At 37.7% G+C, this 26,060-nt stretch overlaps 1 protein-coding gene across 1 annotated transcript in view; it reads left to right on the plus strand.

Annotated features, from left to right (window-relative positions):
• The window catches only part of RALGAPA2 (Ral GTPase activating protein catalytic subunit alpha 2), a 194,481-nt gene that overhangs the window by 19,152 nt on the left and 149,269 nt on the right, over positions 1–26,060 (plus strand). Inside the window, exons 7-16 of the mRNA XM_058176610.1 lie at positions 2,158–2,270; positions 2,746–2,884; positions 4,186–4,385; positions 5,276–5,488; positions 6,600–6,773; positions 10,113–10,241; positions 11,966–12,114; positions 15,861–15,972; positions 18,146–18,383; positions 23,917–24,081. Of these exons, the coding sequence (XP_058032593.1) occupies positions 2,158–2,270; positions 2,746–2,884; positions 4,186–4,385; positions 5,276–5,488; positions 6,600–6,773; positions 10,113–10,241; positions 11,966–12,114; positions 15,861–15,972; positions 18,146–18,383; positions 23,917–24,081 (1,632 nt within the window). The remainder of the gene's footprint in view (positions 1–2,157; positions 2,271–2,745; positions 2,885–4,185; positions 4,386–5,275; positions 5,489–6,599; positions 6,774–10,112; positions 10,242–11,965; positions 12,115–15,860; positions 15,973–18,145; positions 18,384–23,916; positions 24,082–26,060) is intronic.

Here is a 26,060-nt window from a genome sequence, read left to right on the forward strand (position 1 = left end):
CATGCATTGCATTGATGCATTTACACAATTTCACAGTAATCATGCAGAAAACAAAGTTCAGGAATATTCCTTTATCCCATTGTTTTGCAAATCTGAGTACACTGCAAACTGTATGATCGTTTGAAGAGAAATGCATCTGTACCATCAGGCTCTAAGTGTGAGGGAAGGGTAAGCAGTAAAAATGAAAGTAAACCTTCTAAGCAGCTTATAAATATAATATTAAAGAGCACCTGTCATTTCATACCCATCATGGCAGCGCCTGTTAGTGGACTTCCACTCACCTGCTGCCTGCCACATCCCTCATCTTGTTGTGTCATTGCCGCATCACCAGCCATCCCATTAAAGTGAATGGGACTGTTGGTGAGTCAACAGCGGGTCAGAGGAGGAGCCGCTCTGGGACAGATGATAGTTGCTCTTTAAAAATTATCATTTAAATAGATTTAAATCAAGCCATGATTTAAATCATGATTTAAATTTTTATTTCAATCGACTTGATTTAGATCAAATCCACCCTGCTAAAAGACACATCTCCTGTTAAGTACGTTAATGCAAAGGGAAGTGCTAGATATTGCTTGTTTAGAAGAGCCATGTGGAAGAGTAAGGGCCCTTACTTCATCATGCTTGCCATATTTTATCCTTATGCGTTAATGTTTTATTGATTTGATTGTAATTTCTTTGTTGTGAACCACCCAGAGTTATTTAGGGTTGGTGACATACACATTTATAAAATGTTGTTGTTGTTGTTGTTGTTATGATTGTTCGCAAAGTCAGTGAGGTGTTTGGACTGGATTTGGCATTTTTATCCACCTATCAAATCCATCCCAAATGATCTGGGATAGGCAGATGTTATTTGATGGTGTTAAAGGCCATTGGATGTATGCTGTTCCAAGAAAAGTTGCCCTTTGCTATTGACTGATGATGCTTTTGTCAGTTGTAATAGTAGTAGTAAATACACACCAGTCTGAAATCACAGCTGCCAGTTCATTAGCTAATATTGGTCTTCATATGCAATGAGTTTGTCCCAAGAGCCTAGGATATCATAAAGTATGTGTGGGATATGCAAGGATATGCAAATGTAAGATGGAAATTTCGTCAATGCACAGATTTTCCAAGAGTTATCTAACTAAAGGCTATATGCAAATAACCATTGGAACCACTGCTGCTAATTGGAGAAATTGGAGAAATACCAAAATACGGAAATCAAAATTAAAAAATTATGGCATAATCTTTTAACTTTGATTTGTGTTTCTTGATATTTCTCCAGTTCTTTCTCTTCTGTCCCCTTGTATTGCCACATTAATTGTCCTCACTTTCTTCTTTTCAATCACAGTTAAATCCAGTGTGTTATGCTCCAAGAGTTTATTAATTTGTATTTGGAAAGCCCACAATATTTTAACGTGCTCATTTTCTACTATTTTTTCAACACTATGTTCCCATTAATTTTTTATTATTAGCACATGATAATTCTTACAGATGTTCCAGTGAATTGTTTTGGGCACTGTATTATGTTGTTGTTCATAGTCAGTTTCTTCAATCTTCTTGTACAAGTTGAGTATATGATCTATTGTTTTTTCAGCAGCTTTGTATAATCAACACTTTGAATCATTTGATGTTTTTTAAAATTCTGACCTGGATTGTATTAGTTCGAATAGCTTGCTCTTGAGCAGCCAAAATTGACCCTTCAGTTTCTTTTTTTAAAAAATATTCCAGTTGTAAGCCAGTGCCTAGTTTTATGTGTATAAACTTTTACCACAGTCTTTTGTAGAAATTGATTATGTAATGCTTTCCTTGATAGCAGTCTGTATTTTTATTACATTAATTTGATATTCATGTTTTTATTTCCTGTACATTCTGTCCAAGTTCCAATTTTTAAGTTGCATCAGTACTTGGTCTTGGTGATCTTTTACAGCCAGTGCCTAGTTTTCTTCTTCAATAGTTTGTTTGACTTGAAAGTAAACCTCTGGCTCAATTTTTGTGGAGCCAGTATAATATCACTACAAGGATGTAATGCAAAATGAATAGTCATGAGCTTTCTTCATTTTTGGTCCAAACTGTCCAGTTTAGCTTGTGTCCAATTAATAATTCCAGCTGTATGTCATATCAGGGAGTACAAATTTTATGGTGTGATCATTTAAAATCTTTATATGTCTTATTTAGGGAAAATATATCCTGAAGATATAACACCACTTTTACCACATGCTACTGGTGAAAAGATTGAAGACCCAACTTGCTACTTTCTTCAGATACTCTTAAAATACATGGTAATTCAGGTGAGCACACTTTAATTTATTCATGTATCCACGTAGTAATTCCCACAGCACTGTCTCATTTCTCATCTTTTCTCATCTTCTCATCTTCTCATCTTTCCTACTATCTTCTATTGGTTTCTTATGATTTATCAATTGTTTGTAACTTACGATTAATGATTGTAACTATGATTATGACTATGAACTATTACTTGCTGTTTATAGGTACACTTTGAACTTATGCACTGGAGAAAATTCCTTGTGTGTCCGATCACACTTGGCCAATGTAGAATTCTATTCCTATTCCTATTCCTATTCCTATTCTAATTCTAATTCCTGCGCTCCCCTGCCCTATCCTATCCTATCCCCTACATAATATTTAACATAAGTTGAAGCTTAGGAAAAAATATTGCATTAAAAAAGTATAGTAGATATTTCATTACACAAATATTTCAGTGTTATTTTATTTAACTTGAGTTCTTTTTTAATTCTGGCAAAGGCTGCAAAGGTGGAATGGAAGAATAAAGAAAACCTTAACACAGGATTTAAGTTTCTCTTTGCCCTCTTCAGAAAGTATTATCTTCCTCATTTATTCCCTTCTTTTATAAAACTAACCAATCTCTACAATCCTGTGCTTGGTAAGTAACTATTTACCTCAGTTATTTTAATAACATTAGAATAAAAGTTTTTCCCTAATATTGATTGAAATCTTTAGAAAATAGATTCAAGATCCACAAAGATCTTCATAAACTTCAACAATGGGGCTATCCATTAAAATACAATTCAATAGTGAGAAAAGTAAGATTTTATACTTAGGCAAGAAAAAAAACCAAATGCACAGGTATAGAATAGATACTACCTGGTTCAATAGCAGTAACTGTGAGAAGGGTCTAGGAGTCCTAGTAGACAATCACTTAAATATGAACCAGCAGTGTGCTCCAGCTGCAAGAAAGCCTATGTAGTCCTAGACTACATCAACAGGGATAGACTCAAGATTATGTAAAGTACTGTATTAGGCCCACTGTATAATGCTTTGGTAAGACCACATTTGGAATACTGTAACCAGTTTTGGTCACTGATATAAAAATGATGTTGAGACTCTGGAAAGAGAAGAGCAACAAAATGATTAGGGGACTAGATGCTAAAACATATGATGAGTGGTTGCAGGAACTGGGTATATCTAATCTAACAAAGAGAAGGACTAGGGTTGACATGATAGTAGTCTTCCAATATCTAATGGGCTGTTATAATTCTCCAAAGCACCTGAAGGCAGGACAAGAAGTAATTGATGAAAAGTAATCAACGAGAAATCCAACTTAAAACTAATGAAAAATTTCCTGTCAGTGACAATTAATTAGTGCAATGACTGCCTCCCGAAGTTGTGGGTGTTCCATCACTAGATGTTTTTAAGAAAAGAATGAACAGCAATTTGTCTGGAATTGTATAGGATCTCCTGCCATGGGCAGGGAATTGTACTAAAAGACCTCCAAGGTCCCTTTCAATTCTGTTATTTTGCTAAATAGATCTCTTTGTAGAGAACAATGATAATTGCAGAAACTGGCTTACTAGCTAGGCTTATTTTTTAAATCATGGCTTCTGATCTGCAACTTAAAGTTAATAAAATATTGATCTATCTTATAAAATTTATTTTAAGGTTACATTTTTTTTTAAAAAAAAGTATATTTAGGGTCAAGGTTTGTTTTACAAACCCACCCATGCAACTTATTTTACCTCTCTTAATTCACATTACCCTCACTATGTACAGTTCTTTATTGTATGCTTCAACCATCCTTTGGATCTTTTTTGCCTATGAAAGCACATTATTATCTTCATTTATATTTTCCTCATTTGCCCTGACAGCCCAATTTACACTGTCTGGAATGTAAACTTCCATTTATAAGGCTTTTAAAGATTTAATTTAATGTTTTGTGTTTTACAGGGATCCCTGGCCTGCGCCCCAAATCAGTATATGTTAGTACAACTTGCGATGGTGGAAATGTTTATAGTACAAACATTCCATACCTGGATGCTCGTGTAACTTTTATAAAATGGCTTGTAAATTTTTTTCTGGAAAAGAAATACCTTGCGGCACCACAAACTTTCAAAAATGGTGTGGAAGTTCTACCCAGAATCATTCAAGTATGTTGCAAGTGTTACTTAGTTTAGCATTTCTGACATTGAATCAATACCAAGTTACATTAGTTAAACTATAACTTTTGCATGAGCTTGAGAAATTTCATTTAGAAAAATACTACTTAAATAAGTATCATGTATCTAGTAATCAATTTTAGTAATCGAATGACATCCTTTTAATATTTAGCATTATTATTAAACATTTATTTCAGGTTAGCTTAAACTAATGGAGATGGAAAATTAGCACCTGAATGTCTAAGTTGTGTGCATATGTATTTCACTGGCTGCAATAAAGAAGCCACCTATTCTGAATATGTCTAATTAATAAGTATCTGTTGTTCCAGTTGAGCATACTGAGAGGAAAGGGGGATGCTTGCTACATACTCTAAGGCAGGGTTGTCAACTTTGCTCCCCACAGGTCAGATACATCACACACTGGCCACACCCATGCCCAGTTTAGCAAAGGAAAAAAGTCCTGATATATCACGTGATGATGTGAGTTTGACACCCCTGATCTAATGGAATCACTGAACGTTGCAGGGTTAGTGGCCAGGTTATGGCAATTGCCACTTAACTGCAGGCTATCATTTATAATTGTCCAGAGGCTTCTGTTGATAAAATAGTGACCACCGCTGTAATCATTGCATAATCCCAAAAGGTTGCCAGGCAAAATTGTGTGTGTGTATGTGTACATATATGTATATAGGTACATGTGTGTGTGTGTTTGTGTATATATGTGTGTGTGTGTATATACGTATGTGTACTTTCTATTGAACTTTTAATTCAATGGTTTCTGTGGTTTGGGTGCTGGGGTTAGTTGCTAATAATAAGTTAGACTAAATTCTCTCAAGTAATTTCCATAAATTATCATAGTTGTTTCCTCATATCTTCTTAAGATAGTGGGTAATACAGCACAAGATAAAAATCCTGAAGTGGAGAACAATGTCCCATCAGATCAGGAGAAAAATCATATCAACCACAGCGGGGCACTCAGTGATTCCAGTTTTTGCAGCATTGAAGAGCAACACCGATCTGCATATGAAATGGTGCAACAAATATTTTTGTCTACAAGAGATTATGTGAATTTTGTTAATGAAGTATTTCATCAGGTTGGTATAAACTGACATCTGTTTGTATGTTGTTTGTATGTTCCATACCTTTCTCTTTGTGGAAATTATTGAATACCAATTTTTCAGTGAATAAATAAACAAATTTATTGAGGAATTTTAACATAAAATTGCATTTATATCAATACAAATATTTTTAGATTGTATTGAAAGTACTCTCTTCTGCCATCAGATAATAACAACAGATACCAATATCTACTTAATCATTTTGGTTGAAAGTATTAAAAAATTGCACAGCTTAAAAAAGTACCTAATAAGATATAGTACAGTAATAAGTGCTTATTTTAGGTACTTAAATTTAATATAGTATTATGAATTTTATCTCAGGACTTTATTTATTTGTGCCACCTATCTGACAAATGTATATTATAAAAAACCATTAAAAATAAACATCAAACTATTCCACAATAAAAATATCAATATTATTTTAAAAGACTAGAAAAGAGCGTAAACAAACAATACAGCCATTCCACTAATTCTCCATTTTCCTAAGGAACCCCCACCCCCACCCCAAGTCTATTGACAGAGCTACATTTTGAGGAACTGCTGGAAGGCGACATGAATGGGTCAAGTCTGATCTCTAGAGGAAATGTTATTCCATGGGGCAGATGCTACAGCAGAAAAGACCTGTCTCCACATGTACCTATATATGTATATGTAGCTCCTTAACAGACACAATATATAGTTAAAGAGCTACATATATATGTATATGTAGCTCCTTAACAGACACAATGTACCACATATCTCTTCTGCCAGAATTAATGCCACATTATTTGAATTCATTTATCTTAGTTTTTCAACCTATAATATTGTCCTAAATCATGTCTTTTGAAAATATTAAAGCTCCTCTGATGATAGAGTAATGAACGTATAGGCATCACATAGACATTGGAAAAAGTTGAAAAAAGCTATACGTTTAAATAAGTATTAATATATATGTCTAGCCATCTCTAAACTCTTGATGTGCTTTTGTTACCTAACTGTGTATGACATCATAATGATTTTCCTTTTATGGATGACAGCTTGATGGATTAAAGCAGGTAAATGGAGAAGTTTGAGTTCAATCTCCTCATATCTATTACTCCCCTTTTAGGCTTTTTTGCTGCCACCAACAGAGATATCCTTAACTGAAAAGGTTGTGAAAGTTTATAGGAAATGGATACTACATGAAAAACCTGTCTTTATGGAAGAACCAGATGCAAAGGAGACTATTCAAGATGATGATGTCATCACAGAACACTCAACAGAAGAGACGGATGGCAAACAGGTATGCTGCCAGTCTTTATGAATAGGCAGTGGGTTTGTGTGATGTAATCAATTGAGGTTTGTAAATAGTTGTATAATCTGAGCAGAGGTGTTGCTCAGACTAAGGTAAATAGTATATATAGAAAACCTGGTTCCATTTTTTTCTCCTAACAGTCTGTTGCTACTCAGGTACTCATTTTTCTCTTAGTCACTTTCAAACTTCAGCAGAATTCCCTCAATTATCAGTTGTGTTATTTATCATAGATAAGTATTAGAATAAATTAACATAAAATTTTAATTATATGCTTAGAAGTTGGAAGGTTGCATATGAAAAGTATAATAGAATCAAGGTGTTGTTTTCCCTAAAAACATTTCAGTTCTTAGTATCATATTCATGCACAAGTTGAATATATCTGAAAGTTTTCTTCCAAAGCTTTTGTTTAATAATTATTTTATAATGATGTAAATATTTTTCTTTTTGTCCTGATCATTACTATACATTTCAGAGGATTTCTTTTGTCAAAAAATCAAAATGTATGGGAACAAAATTTTGGATCTTTAAATCTGAAATGACTGGGCTTAAATCATAATCATTCTTAGGATTGCATTAATTTTTAATTTGGGAGAAACATGTTTGTTTATGTTCATTCTTTTTTCCTTAAATACACTTTTACCCAAATGAAAGATTGATATATTAAAATTGATAGCATAATTTTTTTTGTCTAAGAAAAGTAACGTTTAAGATATCCTGTTATATTTTTCCAAAAGCATCTATTCAGAATTTTAGAATAGAATAGAACTGAAAGGGACCTTGGAGTTCTTCTAGTCCAGCCCCCTGCTCAATCAAGAGAACCTATATTATTTCACATAAGTGACTGTCTAGACCAGGGGTATCAAACTCAAGGCCCGCGGGCCAGATCTGACCCACAGGGCAGGCCTGGAAATATTAAAGGACTGGCCTGTTTTCAGCCGCCTCCAGCAGTCTGCTGGCCAAAAATGGGCCCACGGAGGCCCCCGTTTTCGGCTTCCACAGCCTCCAGCAGCATTTTGCCAAGCAAAAATGTTTTGGCTGGCAAAGTGCTGCAGGAGCATCCATCCTGTCTTCCCCCCACCCCCCGCTTCCCAACAGCCCTCGGAGGAGAACTAAAATGCTGATCTGTCTCTGAAAGAAATCCAGTTTGACACCCCTGGTCTAGACTCTTCTTAAAAATCTCCAGTGATGGAGCACCCATGATTTCTGAAGGCAAGCTGTTCCACTGGTGACCGTATTTTTCGGACTATAAGATGCTCCGAAATATAAGACACACCTAGCTTTTGGGGAGGAAAACAAGAAAAAAAATCTGCCTCTGCCTCTCAGCAAATTGCCTCCTTGCAGTAAACAGCGTGGTCAGCTTCAGCACAGCCTAATTTAGCACGATCCAATCGGTGGTTGGAGATGCCTCCCGGAATACCTCCTATCAGCTGTTCCAGGCTGCGGGGATCGCCAGCACCCATCGGCACTGTCACCTATCGCCGCCTCCATGCCTCCCATTTTCGACCTCTGTGCATCCCATATTTTGGCCCATTCCAGGCAGCAGGGATTGCCACCGCCTATACCTGCTGGTGGGCTGACCAAAGTGTTTGCTGCAAAGTGGTAAATTACTGGGAGGCAGAGACCAAAGGGTGGGGACCGGCAGGTGAACGGGGCTTCAGCAACATTCACTGTATAAGACGCACAGACATTTCCACCCATTTTTTTGGGCGGGGGAGTGCGTCTTGTACTCTGAAAAGTATGGTAATTGTCCTCACTGTTAGGAAGTTTCTCCTTAATTCCAGGTTGCTTCTCTCTTTGGTTAATTTCCAACCATTATTCTTTGTCCTGCCCTCTGGTGCTTTGTAGAATAATTTAACCACTTCTTCTTTGTGGCAGCCCCTCAAATACTGCAATACTGCTATCATGTCACCCCTAATTCTTCTTTTCTTTAGACTAGCCAAACCCAAATCCTGCAGCCGTTCTTCATATGTTTTAGTCTCCAGGCCTTTGATCATCTTAGTTGCTCTTCTCTGAACTTTTTCCAAAGTCTCAACATCTCTTTCGTAGTATGGTGACCAAAATTGATTGCAGTATTCCAAGTGTGGTCTTACTAGGGTTTTATAAAGCAATACTAATGCTTCACATGATCTTGATTCTGTGCCTCTGTTTATTCAAGCCAGGATTGTACTGTATTATTTTTTTTGCTGCTGCTACACACTGCTGGCTCATATTTAAGTGATCATTCACTAGGACTCCAAGGTCCCTCTCACAGCTAGTTTTGAAACAGGTCTCACCAAATCTGTACTTACACTTTTGATTTTTCCTGCCTAAATGTAAACCTTTGCTTTTCTCCACATTAAAATTTATTTTGTTGGATAGGGCCCATTAAGCTTGTCAAAATCTTTTTGGATCCTGAGCTTGTCTTCAGGGGTACTGCCAGTTTAGTGTCATCTGCAAATCTGATGAGTTCCCCTTCTATTCCCTCTATTCCTTTTATGTTGAGTGATTCAATTTTGGAATCCAATATTTACTTCAATATTCTTATATTGTGTTCAAATAATGATACACAGGCCACAGTGTTAAACTGATATGGAAGTGTCAAGAAATTGCAACTGTATTTCCAATAGATTCACATAGTTCAAATCAAATTAATTCATCACTAATAGGTAACTGTGTAAACCTTTTGATAGTAAATGAATCAGTAAAACTGATTCCAATACAAAATTAGAATTTTTTTTCCAAGTTGTACAAATATTTTGTCAGACATTCCCCCCCCCGCCCCCCCAGAAGTATTTATTACCTGTGAATATCATATCACCAAAGAAAATGAAAGGAGTTCTAATATCATGGTCACTAATTTAGCCCATTCAAAATTTGCTGCATCAGTTTTTATTCTATTCTCTATTATGTGATTTCAAATAGTATCAAACATCACCTCTTTGTTGGTAAAAGTTTTATTAATCTGGTATAGATTTTTGTAAATGGAACCAGTTCCTCTCCTTCTAACAGCCCCCTAAGTTTGTGTGGACATTATAGACCCTGTGGGCCCATATACTTGGGAGATTATCTCCCCTTACCTTTTCCTCAATAGTAGTATTCAAGTAGAAATGGTACTTTGTATTGTAAAAAGCATGTGTAAATTAGTAGTGACATATTGCAAGCAATACACACACACACACACACACACACTAATTTATGGTATAAAGAATATTTAAATATTTTAACCATTAAGTGCTTGTTTATTTTTGGAAAGATATTAAAGCTGCTAATTCTTTTGTTAAAATTTACCCTGAGCAAACTGTGGATTATATTCTGGGTGCACATGTTGACTAATACGTTTTCCTAAAGCTTGTGTCTGGACATAAAAGATCCTCAAGTTGGGGAAGAAGTTACTCCTTCTCTAGTGCTGTTACCAGAGGATGCTTATTAGAAGATGAAAACAAGAATGTTAAAGCAGGTCTTCAAGCTACACTGCAGGTATTACATATATGATACAAAAGAAATAGCTTTCTTAGTTTGTATAATATATTTTGTACTTGTTAATTGTATTTATATTTGTTACCATAATTAAACTGAAACTGAAATTTTGCTTTGGACAAAAGGAAATATATTGCTTCTTTAGAACTGATAAATGTAAAACAAAATACACATTTGATGTTACCTTAATTGTAACTAGAATTATTCTAAATTTGGGATGGACTCCTGCAATAGATCAAAAGTACAGAAAATCAAAATATTCAGAGACATATTTGAGCTGCAAAAAATTAAAAGGAAATAGAAAATAAACGCAAATAGCTCCAGAAGTACTTAAAAAACATAAAAGCAAAGAAGACCCCAGAAATCTGAAGATTCTTGATCAGGATCCATATTTTGTCCTCTTTCTCCTTCACATTCCTCAAAGTGATCTCTCCTCCCTGCCAAAAATCAAAGGAACCAAGATCAAAAGACTTCTAAGAGGTGGTTTTTAAAAGATAAACAGAAATCTTCTGTACACTCCAGAGTACTCAAATGCAGCCCATTTTGCTGCTGAAAATAATCAATTTATGTTTGAGGCAAGAAATTTTATACTCAAAACATTTTGAAAATGCACTATTTAAAATCCTGGAATAATGAATCAGGTTTTTCTATGTAACCCAAGATTGAGACTATCCATGAGTCACTGCAACAACTGTTTCTCTGTATTGTTATATGATTACATTCTCTTATGATGGCTCTTTTTAGTTGATCAAGGCCTATTCCCATGATCATTACGTCCTTTTTCAAGCATTCTCCTAATTTTTGCAAGAAAGGCACATGGTCACAGTTCACCTATGTAAAATTCTGTGCTATGAAAGTCTGTTCATAAGCTACCATTTTCAATTGTTTCACTGCATAATGCTCTGGATCCAACTTTTTTAAAAAAAAAAATTGATATCACTACTAGGTAGGTTAGCTTGCTAATCATCTTTATGTTGGTTTGCACAGAGATATTTATGCTGTTTGTTTATAATCCTGTACATCTTCCTTCCTTACTGCCAACAGTTCTCCTGTTCTCAGATCACTATAACAGTCTGAATTAAGCAGAAAGGCACACACTGCTCTTAATGAAGTTCTAGAATGTTTTTGAAATTTACTTTATACAGAGGGACAATCTGGCTATATAAGCTTTTTAGAGTTACTGGGGTGACCAGAGACTTTTTATAGTGAGTTAGTTTGCAACTAGGGTGAATTCTGTTAACTTTCGAATTAACAGATAATTTCCTAATGTATAGATTTTTAGAAAAGATATTTAATGCACATCTCCATAACATATCTATTCCAGGACTATATTTGCTCTCATTTCAATTCAGGACTGTCAGGTTATCTAATCTAAAACAGTTCAATGGGTAAATTGCCATTTTTATTAGAAAGGAAAATACTATTATAAAATGGATTTATAATTCTCTTAACTCAGAATGATAAAAAAATGGCAGAGTTATCTAAATATATTATTTAATATGTGCAAGAGACTGTGCTCTTTATAACTTTTAGTATGAATTTATTGTAAGGGTGATGTTTTGTTTGTGAATAGGTTAATTTAATCCTAAATGTTGTAAAGAATATATTGTTCAAATTATTCAAAATAACCTGAACAGATTCATATTCATTCTCTCTCTCCCTCCCTCCCTCCCTCCCTCCCTCTTTGCCTCTTCCCACTCCTATCTTTCCTTCAAAATATAAAGGTATTTTTGGCAAACTCTGCAAACATATTTTTATTGGAACCATGCAGTGAAGCCCCTGAACTACTTAAAGAGCAGATAAATTCTTGCAGAGCAGTTTTGAGTATATATAGGCGCATGATAATGGAAGTTCCAATGAATAAAAAGACCTGGTATGTTTATCTGTAATGGAATGTGTGAATGATCTTGGGGAAAAAGGAAATGCTGTCTAGGAAACAATCATACAAGAGAGGTAGGAGCTGGCAGTCGCTTAATGATCAGAGAAGGAAATTTAGGAAAGACCTGCCCAAATGAATCAATTTGTTAATAGTGGAGACAGGAAGTTTTTGCCTTCATATTTGCAAGTTTCTATTAATATAACCTTACATAGTAGAATTAGTTCATCTTGTCCTGTTTCCTATCTAGTTTTCCTGGGAGGGCTGACTCTTGCCCCTCTCACTGGTATATCTGAGTTATGAAGATATGGCATATGGAATCAATAGTATGTTACATTATTTTTATGTCACTATCTGAAAGTTCAACTGAAATGCTAAAATAAATAAAATAAAATAAAATAAATGCTTATTTGTAGTAATGTGCAAGTATTTCTCCATTATTTCCAACTGCTTGCCCTGTGCATAATGGATAAAAATGAATGTCCAGATTTTCCACAAATCTGAAAAGACAGGCAGTGGATAAGTTAGAAACCTTTTAATTCTGAGAGCACAAATGTAATGTGGATATTCCACTGATAATTTGCTTTGCTTTCTAGGGGGAAAAAACACATTGTTATAAGGCAAGATGATTTGAAATATATGTTTTTCATGGCTGAACAAATAGAATGCTGTCAATTATTACCTCTTCTATTTTAATTTATATTGTGCCTTTCTGCCCATAAGGAACAAGTACAATATTATACTGTGATCTTTCCAAACCATAGGGAAATGAATGAAAAACTTTGTATTTGTTTTCAAGACTTAGTTTTTAGAACATTATTTTTAAAAAATCAAAGTATAGTTGAAATCATTGTCATTGTTTGAGATGGGTGGCTATAGAAATAAAAATAATTTACTCAACAATTATACTTTGTTTTATAAAACATGTTTTATTACATGGTTTAGATAAGACCTGATTTGATAATATAAATATATTTAAAATAAAGCAAATGCTTTATAATGCGTTTTGCGGTTTGCAAATCACAGTACTAACAGATAGAGCATATTAGAGTGACACAACTTTTGATTTATCCATATAAATAATCTTTGCATCTACCAAGTTCTGCCTGTTTGGGTTCTAAATCTCTATGTAGCCTTCTCCTGGCCAAAACTATCAGAAAAATAAGGAAAAGAAGCCAGGAACCAGGGGTAATTAGCATGTTTCTTATTGAAGACCTTGGCTTTACTTTTTCTTCTTTTTAATTTCTGAGTGCTATTATAGCATAGCATCTATAAAAAGACCTCAGAGGGTCTGAACCCTATAGAACAGTGGCTCCCAACCTTTTCAGAAGCAGGGACTGGTTCCATGGAGAAAGGTTTTTTTGTGGACCAGAAGGTAGTGATTTTGCATGCTGCCTGCATCCCGTGGATGGGGCTTTGCTTGTTTGTTTGCTTGCTGGCATGCCGCTGACCAATGCCAATCCACAGACCGGGAGTTGGAGACCCCTGCTATAAAAGGCATAATACACTTTTGGCCTTAAGTTTCACTTCTGACATTCAGCAATGACTTACATTTTTCTATTGTATTTCAATTGGAATCTCTTTTGATAGTGTTTAATCTAAATGATTTGTCATATTGTTACTATTTCTTTGGTTGACAGAAATAGATACCTTAATATTTTCATAAAGGGATTGTTATGTTTACCTTTATTAGTAAAATGATTACATGTCATATTGAAAATATTTTAAATACAAAATCATACAGATTCTCTAACTTGGGTGTTGTCCAAATATGTAGACTTTACCTCCTAGAATTCCCAGCTGGCATTGCCATTACTATGAATTCTAAAAGGTAAAAACTAAATCCAAATAAATCTCACTTACCAAAAAATAATTGGGAGTGGGAACTCTGTCATTAAGGAGTGCTGTAATAAGTCAAGAAACCATGTGACTGTGCCACTTAGTGACAGCAGTTCCTACAGTTCAGGTTGCCACAGTTAAGCAAGGACCACACAGGTCACTGAGTCAGGACTTCATATAACCAAAATTTTCAATTTCCTACCAGCTTCCCCACTGACTTTACTTGTGGGAACTGGCAAGAAAAATAGCAAATTGCTATCCTATGATTGTGGAACACTGTGCTGGTTAAGTACAAGGTCCACTTGTAAGTACCACTCATTCAATGCCATTGTAAGTTTGAATAGTTGCCAAATAAAAATAGTTGTTAAACGAAGATCGCCTATATTTAGGATAGTTAAGTGGGAGAAACCTGGGGTAAAATATTATTTGGGGTTGTGCATTCTTAGAAAATGAGTAGTAAGAAATACTTAAAATGCTTGTGCTTATAATATTTTTCTGCTAGTATTTAAAATATGTGCTTTCCATATGGGTCTGAATGAAAGATTAATTATGCTGCTTTAAGAGTTACACTAATTTTAAGGAGCAGGCTTCTTAAAAACAATAAGATATTTTTTCAAGCTGGTAATGCCTCAAAACAAGACAGGATTTTTTAATGACTAGTAAAGGGATGTAGTGTTTATATAAGGCCCAAATCCCTTTTTAGTACAGGTAGTCCTCAACTTATGACCACAGTTGAGCCCAGAATCTCAGTTGCTAAGTGAGATTTGTTAAGTGAATTTTGCCCCATTTTATGACCTTGTGTTGTGGCCCGCCAGCTGCCAACAGAGCTGGCAGCAGACTCAGAAGATGAGGAGGTTGTGGAGGAACTTGGGCCAGTTCTGGAGTCTGGGGAAGTTCTGATGGATGCTCTCTGTCGGACACAGAGACAGAGCCAGGGCCATCCATCATTTCCCAGCCACAGAGAGGCAGCTGCCTTTGGAGGCTGATATGAGTGAGGAGGAAGAACAGCTGGGGCTTGTTCCAGATGCACCTATGGGCAGAGCAGTTAGGAGAAGGGAACAAAGGACAAGGAGTTGACTCGGGAAGCAAAGCACATGTGGATTCTGAATGGCCCCTCCCTGGCTGGGGAATAAATAGAAGGAAAGGGAAGTGGTTGTCGTAGGAGACAACAGTTCATATTTCTGAAGATTTTGCTCATTGTGTTTCATGCCACAAAGACTGCTTGCCAGAACTTAATTTGCAGCTGTTCTGCTGGGAGCCTTGCAATTATCACAAGGAACTGATAAGGTCTGTTACTGCAGTTAACTTTTTGAAGGAGTATTGCTGGGAATTTTTGGTGGGTGAATGCAACTAAAAAGGTAAATAAAGAGGGATTTTTCGTGGCAAGGAGTCTATTTCTAGCTTCTGCTAAGGCTGGGTCAAAATACATTGCTTGCCACAGTGTTAAGTGAGACACTACAGTTGATAACTGGTTGGTGACTGAATCTGGCTTCTTTATTAACTTTTCTTGTCAGCAGGTCACAAAAGGTGATCACATGACCCTGGGACACAGCAACCATCATAAATATGAACCAGTTGCCAAGCATCTAAATTCTGATTACATGGTCATGAGGATGCTGCAAAGTCATAACTGTGAAAAATGGTCATAAGTCACATTTTTCAGTGCCCTTGTAACTTTGAACGGTCACTAAACTAAGTGTTGTAAGTCGAAGGCTACCTGTACTAATTTTTTACATGTGAACAATCCAAATATTTGCTTCTCTTACTTTGTAACATCTTCAGAGCTGTTAGACATACCTATGATGATAGTGTCAAGAACATTATGAGAGAATGTTAAGATAAATACCATTAGCAAATTTCTACATTTTTCATATGTATAATATATATATTTAATTTTATCCTAGGGAGCATATGTTGCAAATGCTTCTTAGCATAACAGAAGCTGTCATGAGCAACTCCAAAGATGATCAAATAAAGGATGCATTTGGTCAAAGTTTAGCGGGTTCACTATTTCGGGTATGTCTCATTTTTGTAGAGTAATTTAAACATTATTTGAAGTGCTATAGCTAATTAATTAAATTCATACATTACCTAGTCTCAGCTACACAGAAAATAATTATATTGCAGAGTTATATTTTATAGCATAATATAGCAAGATACAGCAATATCATATATTTGTCATAATTTAAAAGCATATAAATGACAAGAACATTAAATGCTGTAATATATGATGTTCCTTATTCCTTGCATAATGACCACAGTTGAGATTGAAATCTCAGTTGTTGAGTGAAGTGGTCATTAAGTGATATCACTACCCACATTTGCTCAAAGACTGCAGTCGCAGTACTCACAGTTGAGGTTGTTAAATGGAGGGAGTCCCATGCCAGGGTTGCAGGGTGCTTCTGGGGGGAGGGGACCCTGGGATGCTCCATTCAGAAGGTGAAAAGGTTCTCTGTCTAAATGCAAGGACAATTTTCAGTCCCTGAAAAGGAGACTGAAAAGAGACACTTGTGTATGGCGTGTGCCAGGCATCCCAGGGCCTCCCTGCCTGAGGCATCCCACACTCTTACCTTATAATGCTCCCTCTCTGATCAGAAGTTTAAAATCCTGCTTGGATCTTGCCTCCCTTTCATCTCTAGGGACTTGCTAAAAGAGCTGCCTGTTGAAGGATGCCAGCTCCCCTTTGCGCCTGACAGGGAAGTCATGTGAATCATGTGGAGTACACAAACGGAGTTCAAATCATCAGGATCAGAGCTGTGTTTCTCCACTCTGCCAAAGGGGTTGAGTTCCCCTCCACATAAGGAAAGGAACATCTTTCCTTGCATGAACTTAGGATCTGAGTTCTGTTTCTGCTAAATGAGTTCAATTCTTGCGCAGAAAGGGATATCTTCAGTGGGATGGAGAAATGGAGCTCAGCTCTTTGGGATCTAACCTCCATTTCTTCATCCCGCTAAAGGAGTTTCACTCTCCTCAGCAGGCAGCTCTTTCAGCCAGCCCACAGAGATGAGAGGGAGTCCTCTCCGAAGGTAGGAGCAATTTGTAACCTTCCCTGCCACCTTCCTCATTGACTTTCTGGGGAAGCTGGCAGATAAGATTACAAATGGTGATCACATGATTGCAGGCTGTTTGGCAAATGTTCGTAAGTGCAGCAGGTTGCCACATACCCAGATTGAGATCATGTGTCTACAGGGCGTGCTGTGCAACATTTTACGAAAGCTAGATGTGCTTTACAGGCCCTAAAGCACCCTTTCCAAGACCAACATAATTTTGAATCGTCATTAAACACCTTGTCTTTTGTCAGTCACTTCCTGTAACTAAATTTGTAGTTTTAATACTGCAATATAACCAATGTTTATTCATACGATTTTAGCATAGGGAACAGGAAAATGGAGGTGGAATAAATGACATACATGTTGTTCTGAATATAGGCCTCTTCATGCTTTAAGACTGAAATAGTTTCTCAAAACTAGAAGGAATTTGTTTGAAATAACACTTTTACTTCCCCATTAAATAAATTAGGGATAGGCTTATAGGTATTGATCTCACTACATATTATATATTCAGAGATACAATTCTGGAAGTGGCTCAACTCTGCAACAGGGCTTTCTGTTGTCAGAATAAATTGGTTTACAATGGGAACATTATATCAACAGAATGGTTTATGGAGTGTATATTTATTCAAGTTAGAGATCAACCTGAAATAACACTTCAGTCCGGTATAAATGTATCTATTTTTTCCTTTCTTTAGAAGTATGTACAGATAGTCCTTAACTTACGACCACAATTGAGCCCAAGATTTCCATTGCTAAGCAAGGCTGTTGTTAAATGATTTTTGCCCCATGTTTCTTGCCACAGTTGTTAAGTGAATCACTGCAGCTGTGAGCTTCCCCATTCACTTTGCTTCTCAGAAGATTACAAAAGGTGATCACATGATCCTGAAACACTGCAATTGTCATAAATGCCAAGCATCTAAATTTTGATCATGTGACAGTGGGGAATGCTGCAGCTCTCATAAGTATGAAAACTGTCATAAGTCACTTTTTTAAGCGCCATTATTGTAACTTTTGAATGGTCATTAAATGAATGGTTGTAAGTCAAGGATTACCTAGAAATAAGTTCATTTGAATGTCATTCATTTCAAGACAAGAATCCAATCTGTTCTCCTTTCTTCCTTGTCTTTTAACCACAGACTCTCATTGTGGCTTGGATCCGGGCAAATTTGAGTGTTTATATTTCTCGTGAGCTCTGGGACGAGTTGCTACGTGTGCTATCATCCCTTACAGATTGGGAAGAACTAATAATGGAATGGGCTAATATAATGGATTCTCTAACATCTGTTTTAGCAAGAACAGTATACGGTGTTGAAATGACCAACTTGCCACTAGATAAGCTAAGTGAACAAAAAGAGAAAATACAAAAAGGAAGAGGTAAATGATAAGGAAATGAATGAAATTATCTGTATGAAATGAGAAAAAGAGTTAATGCTATTTATTTACTAAAAACAAATATGCACTCTAATGCAATTTTATAGCTTATTCTAAATATATAAAGGGCTTGTTTGAAAGGTCATGCAAGGAGATCATGTGTTTACATGAGGTCTCTATATATGAGTTCCCCTAAAAAGTACCTATTTTACCTACTTAGTGGAATTTGATATTCTCCAACATGTATAAGCAGTTTACTTATGATCAAATTCAAAAGCAGATAATACTTTATTTCAGTTCAAATCCCAATGGCAATGTAAGAAATGTTTATTAGTTATTTTTTTGCATAATTCTGGAATGATAAATTTTTTAAAAAATAGCTATTTTAGCAGTGTCATTGGAAATACTCTTAATGTATGAAAATGATGAGATGTGGGATGAAAATATATCTATTTAACCTTATAGGGTCTAAAATGTTACTAAATTTGTTTATAGTTGTGATGAACATTGGTAGTAACTTCTTTATATATTTATTTTATATTCTTTCTTTTCTTTTTCTTCTTTTCCCCCCTGCCTGTTCTATTATTTCTATTCTATTCTCTTTTCCTAAATTTAATTTTTACTATTGTAACTACAATTCCTAACAAAAACTTTTTAAAGAAATATTCTAATGCATCAAAAATGTAGGGAAGTGAATAAACAAAAATGTAATTTCCACAAATATATTTATTTTATGTACTGAGTCATTGTGGTGTTTATAAGTTATTTGGGGCATTATGTGACATGAATTAGCAGTTCTACGTTTAGAACATAGAATAATAGAGTTGGAAGTGATCTGGGAGGTTGTCTAGGCCAACCCTCAGCTCAAGCGGGAGACCCTATACCATTCCAGACAAATGGCTGTCCAGTCTCTTCTTGAAAACCTCCTGTGATGGAGTACTCACAACTTCTGGCAATAAGCTGTTCCACTGATAAATTGTTCTCACTGTCAGGAAATTTCTCCTTAATTCTAGGTTAGATCTCTTTTTGATAATCTTCCATTACTTCTCATCCTGCACTGAATTGTTTTGGAGAATTAATTTGATTCCTTTTTCTAAAACCCCTCAAATACTGGAAGACTGCTATTATATCATCCCTGGTCCTTTTCTTTGTTAGACTAGACATACCTAGTTCTCTCAATCCATCATATGGTTTAGCCTCCAGACCCCTTATCATCTTTTTTGTTATTCTCTGCACTCTTTCTAGAGTCTCAATACCATTTTTGTATCATGGTGATCAGAATGGGGCCGGTTTAGCTCAGGCTGGTAAAGCCTGTTATTAAGAACACAGAGCCTGCAATTACTGCAGGTTCAAGCCCGGCCCAAGGTTGACTCAGCCTGGTCCTTTTCTTTGTTAGACTAGACATACCTAGTTCTCTCAATCCATCATATGGTTTAGCCTCCAGACCCCTTATCATCTTTTTTGTTATTCTCTGCACTCTTTCTAGAGTCTCAATACCATTTTTGTATCATGGTGATCAGAATTGGATGCAATATTCCAAGTGTGGTCTCATCCTGCATTATAAAGCATCACTAATATTTCACATGATCTTGAAACTATCCCTCTGTTGATGCAACCTAGAATTTCATTAGCTTTTCTGGCAGCTGCAGCACACTGCTGGCTCATATTTAAGTAAGGGCTGCTTATACATCCAGAGCTAAGCTGGCAGGCATACTGAGACTGTTGATTTAAAAGGAACATAACAAGCTTCCAAATGCCACTGCCAGAACTTTTTACCTCCTTGGTGGGGCATTTTGTTTTAAATGGGAATTTTGAATTTTGGTCTGAACTACGGAAGTGCTAAAGAGGTTGTTATTGTTCTCTTTAGCAAGTTCTCTATACCTTTGGAGAATCCAGTGTTCGCCTTCTATTACTCTCTAGCCCAGGGGTCCCCAACCTTTTGGACCTCAGGGACCACGAAGTTCATAATTATAAATCCCACAGACCACTAATACGAATCCAGCGCGCCACTTGCTGAAGCACCTGGACTCTCAGTGAAGGGATGGGATCCTTCAGGCACTGTCCCTCCTCTCTCTTTCTCCCCCCTCCCCTCTCTCTCCCACACTTTCTGTTTCATTCTCTCTCCTCCCTCTCCCACTCATTCTCTCTCTCTCTCTCTCCCCCACTCTCTCTCCCCCCCTTTTTCTCTCTCCCCCCTCTCTCCCACTCATTCTCTCTCTCACTCTCTCTCATTCTCTCTCCCCCTCTCTCCCACATTCTCTCATTCTCTTTCACTCTCCCCATTCATTCTCTCTCTCTCCCCTTTTCTCTCTCTCTCTCTCTCCCCTCTCTCTCTCATTCTCTCTCTCTCTCTCTCTCTTCTCTCTCCCCTCTCTCCCACATTCTCTCTCTCATTCTCATTCTCTCTCTCTCCCACCTCTCCCACATTCTCTCTCTCTCTCTCTCCCCTCTCCCACATTCTCTCTCTCTCTCACTCTCTCTCTCTCCCCTCTCCCCTCTCTCTCTCTCTCTCTCCCCATTGTCTCTCTCTCTCTAATTCTCTTTTTCTCTCTCACCCTCTCACCCTCTTTCTCTCTCTCTCTCTCTCTCATTCTCTCTTTCTCTCCCCCCCACTCTCTCTCTCTCTCATTCTGATTCTCTCTCTCTCTGATTCTATTTCATTCTGTCTCTCTCTCATTCTGTCTGTCCCTCTCTCCCTCTCTCTCTCTCTCTCTCTCTCTGATTCTGATTCTCTGCGCGTCCCTTTCAGATCCATGCAGCTTCGAGCAAGAGCTGCGAAGAGAGCTCTTGGAGGGAAAGCTGGGCGGTGGAGTGCCCTTTGAGTTTTTCTTCCGGCTGAATAAGCAGCCCAGAGACTCCGGGAGGAGGAGGAGGAGGAGGCGGGCAGAAGCGGGAGTGGGGGCGGAGTGCTCCAGAGAAACAAGGCACGCCGGAAAGGACCGCTGCCTGCTGTGCCGACCTTGCAAAATTGAGGGGAGGGTTGATACTTAATGCAAGACATCCCCTTCGTCTCCCCCCCCCACTTCTTCCAAGAAAGCAGTGGTCTCTCTCTCATTCTCTCTCATTCTCTTTCTTTCTCTTTCATTCTCTCTCATTCTCTCATTCTCCCCATTCTCATTCTCATTCTCTCTCTCTCACTGATTCTCTCTTCTCTCTCCCACTCTCTCCCACATTCTCTCTCATTCTCTTCACTCTCCCTCCATTCATTCTCTCTCTCTCTCTCCCACTCTCTGTCTCATTCTCTCTCCTCTCTCTCCCCTCTCTCTCTCTCCCCCATTGTCTCTCTCTCTAATTCTCTTTTTCTCTCTCACCCTCTCCCCCCCCTCTCTCTCTCCCTCTCCCATTCTCTCTCATTCTCTCTTTCTCTCCCCCCCACTCTCTCTCTCTCTCATTCTGATTCTCTCTCTCTCTGGTTCTATTTCATTCTGTCTCTCTCTCATTCTGTCTGTCCCTCTCTCCCTCTCTCTCTCCCTCTCTCTCTCTCTCTCTGATTCTGATTCTCTGCGCGTCCCTTTCAGATCCATGCAGCTTCGAGCAAGAGCTGCGAAGAGAGCTCTTGGAGGGAAAGCTGGGCGGTGGAGTGCCCTTTGAGTTTTTCTTCCGGCTGAATAAGCAGCCCAGAGACTCCGGGAGGAGGAGGAGGAGGAGGCGGGCAGAAGCAGGAGTGGGGGCAGAGTGCTCCAGAGAAACAAGGCACGCCGGAAAGGACCGCTGCCTGCTGCGCCGACCTTGCAAAATTGAGGGGAGGGTTGATACTTAATGCAAGACATCCCCTTCGTCTCCCCCCCCCACTTCTTCCAAGAAAGCAGTGGTCTCTCTCTCATTCTCTCTCATTCTCTTTCTTTCTCTTTCATTCTCTCTCATTCTGATTCTCTCTCATTCTCCCCATTCTCATTCTCTCTCTCTCTCACTGATTCTCTCTTTCTCTCATTCTCTTTCTCATTCTCTCTCTTGCATTTTGTCTCTTTTTCTCTATTTCATTTTGCGCATCATCAGCATTCTGCCTTGGTATATTTGCCCAGCCAGTGGAGCAAAGCAGCCCTCATCTCCTGCTGCTTGGGACTTGGAGCTGTAAACGGTGTCTGATCAGGGGCCCAACCGGATTTTCCTCTCCATTGCGGATGCCAGATCAGCCCCCTGCAAGCTGTTGTCTCTCGAGGAGCCCGGCTGATGTGTCCTACGCTGCTTCAGCGAGCGTTCCTCAAGAGACAAGAACTTGCAGGGGGGCGATCTGGCATCAGCAATAGAGAGCAAAATCTGGCTGCTCCCCAGACCAGTTGCCATTTACTGCTCCAAGTCCCAAGCGGCAGGAGACGGGTGCTTTGCGCCACCCGCTGGGCAAATACCGAGGCAGAATGCTGATGCTGCGCAAATGCAAGTAGTGCTTCGCTCCCACAGCTTCCAGCCATTGCAATTGCTACTTCAACCCGCTTGTGCCGCAGCTCCTGCACCAGGGTGGACTGACAAAAATATGAAGATCTCTCCACAGACCACCAAAATTTTCTTGTGGACCACCAGTGGTCTGCGGACCACCGGTTGGTAATCGCTGCTCTAGCCAGCTTCCCACTTCTCTGCCTGCCAGGGTCTCTGTCACGAACTGTAGACCGTTGGGAACTGATAAAGATGAGCTGGTCAAATATAGGAGAGAGACTTGGATTGTGCAGATCAATTTCAAGTTGACTGGTAGTTCTGGCAAAGACTTCTGTAACAGCTTTCTAATGCAGAAACAGCATAGCATTGTGTGTTGCATGCTTGGGTTGTTGGTTTTTTTGTAGTAATTCAAACATGAGATCTTTTCATTTACTATTTGTAACTCTTGATGTGGGGAGTTACTTCAGACCTCTTATCATCTTTGTTGCACCTTTGCACTCTTTCTAGGTTCTGTACATCTTTTTTGTATTGTGGTGATCAGAAATGAATGTAGTATTCTAGGTGTGGTCTCATCAGTGCAGTACTATAATTCACAACATGATCTTCAGACTATCCTTCTGTTGATGCGTCCTAGGACTCATTAGTTTTTTTGGCAACTGCAGCACATTGCTGGATCATACTTAATTGGTGGTCTGTCAGGATACCTCACAATTGCAACTGTTGAGCCAGGTACCACCTATTCTATATCAGTGCATTGTTTTTTTCTTGCCTATGTGTAGGCAAAGGTCTGCTTTGGTTTAGCTACTGGCTCTTTATTCTTATATGCACTTCTTGCTTTTACTGTTTTTATTGACATGGTTAATATTAACTTCCTGCTTCAGCAAAGTCTTACAAAAACTCATTTATTGGGGAAGCTTCCAATAGGTTGTGTTTATTATCTAATTATTTTTTAATTACCTTCCTGAAATCAGAATTTTGTTTACAGTTTTGGTGCTATAATTCATTTTAAACGATTTAAATGACAATTCCTGCTTACCCACTTGTATTGGAAACTAATCAATTGGTTAACATTGTTTTGTCAATTAGATTTTTATTTACAATCAGATCTTCTTGAATTCTCTAAGTACATAAAGGTTAATTTTGCTGTACATTCCATTATTGAAAGGTGGCATTTTGGAATCTCAAAAAGGAGCAGCAGTTGGAAGATCATTTTCTTTAAGCTGGAGAGACCATCCTGATGTTGCGGAACCTATGAGATTTAGAAGTGCTACCACCTCAGGAGTACCAGGAATTGAGAAAGCAAGAAATATAGTGCGTCAGAGAACAACAGGTTAGAAACAGACAATTTAGTGTTCTAATAATAAAAATGTCAGTGATATTTTTTAATTAATTTCTAGCATTTCATATTCCTTTCGATTTGTTGAATTGCTTTTTAAACAATCTGTTTTTTGTGGTTTTTATATAATTCTGCATATAAATTGTTTTCATTGCCATAGGACAGGGGTCTGCAAACTTGGCTCTTTTAAGAATACTTTTTCATACTTTGCTCTTTTAAGAATACTTTTGCATTCTTTCAGTGTTCATTCTTTCCACACGTCTTAAAAGAGCCAAGTTTGCAGACCCCTGCCCTAGGACTCTTCTAAAGATATGGCAACCCTACTTTGGCTTAGAATTTGTATGTCAACCAAATATTGGAATGCGTGTTTCTGCTCCAGTTAGCATAAGACACTTAACTTGGATGTGGGTAGGGAGGGGAACTTTTGGTTTTGGTTATTCATTATTAATTATATAGAATTAAACAATTTGTAAATTAAGCATTTTTAAATTGTAAGATGGTAGAAATTAGTTGGAATTGCAAACTGAGATTTCACACATCTGTGTCTAAAAATAGTTGAGTCATTCATACAATCATCATGATGTCATAATTTGGCAGCACATACTGCTCAGTGGCTAAGACGCTGAACTAGTTGATTGAAAGATCGGCAGTTCAGTGGTTCGAATCCCTAGTGCCGCATAATGGGGTGAGCTCCTGCTACTTGTCCCAGCTTCTGCCAACCTAACAGTTTGAAAGCACGTAAAAAATGCAAGTAGAAAAATAGGGACCACCTTTGGTGGGAAGGTAACTGTTCTGTGTGCCTTTGGCGTTTGTTTGGTCATGCCAGCCACATGACCACGGAGACGTCTTCGGACAGCGCTGGCTCTTCGGTTTTAAAATGGAGATGAGCACACTCTCTAGAGTCGGGAACAACTAGCACATATGTGTGAGGGGAACCTTTACCTTTACTTTACTTGGTTTGTGATTCTGGTTATTCAGTGGAGGGTTGCATTGCATTGATTGAAACAACTTTTGAAACTCCTATATGTATGGTTCAACCTGTAGTTACTATATATGTGTGCACGTTTTCAAGAATGTAATTTGATTATTTAATTTCATGGAAGATTCAAAGATTGTATGTGCATAATGTAAAGGCCTTTGCTATTAAATTGCAAGATTATTGTGACTGATAGGTTCGATGTTGTTATAAATTATATAGTTTTAAATAGTTAGAGCTTTAAGAGTAAAAACAAAATTCCTGTAAAATCCATAACAAATACTTTTGCATTCTTTCAGTGTTCAAAAATGCTTGTAATTTTTCAGGAACTTTGATTAGTAACATGACCTCTACTGTAAAATATATTCCTCTGATTTCCTCCCAGTTTCTTTTATAAGCTTTCTGGGTTCCTAGTAAGGTATTTTCAACTCCATTTTTTGCAGTTTTTTTTCCACTTTTTTTCATTCATCTTTACTAATTTAAATCATGGCTTGTTTTAATCATGGTTTCTTGAAAAATCCAGGGTTAGTCTCCACAGAGAATTTATATTTAGTTGGCCACTTCCTAGTTATATCTTTTATGCATCAATTCCAGATACTCATAAATTCTTGCAAAGTTTTCTTTATTTGTAATGGAGGTATGGTCTATAGCAGGGGTCCCCAACCCCCAGGCCGCAGATTGGTACTGGTCCATGGCCTGTTAGGAGCCACACCATGCAAATGGTGGGCAAGTGAGTGAAACTTTATCTGTGCATGCCCAGGATCTAGGTCGCATATGAAAATACCACCACCACCACCACCATCACCACCCACCAATCCATGGAATAATTGTCTTCCACGAAACCAATCCCTAGTGCTAGAAAGGTCGGGGGTGCTGGCATACAGCATCAAAATGACTCTGTAGGCCTTTAATAAGTGTGTTACAAATTGCCAGCTACTGACAGGCATTCTCCTTACCCATCACACTTTTATCATGTAGTACAAAATTGTATTCATTG

Source organism: Ahaetulla prasina, chromosome 3, assembly GCF_028640845.1.
Source record: "Ahaetulla prasina isolate Xishuangbanna chromosome 3, ASM2864084v1, whole genome shotgun sequence".
NCBI lineage: Eukaryota > Metazoa > Chordata > Lepidosauria > Squamata > Colubridae > Ahaetulla > Ahaetulla prasina.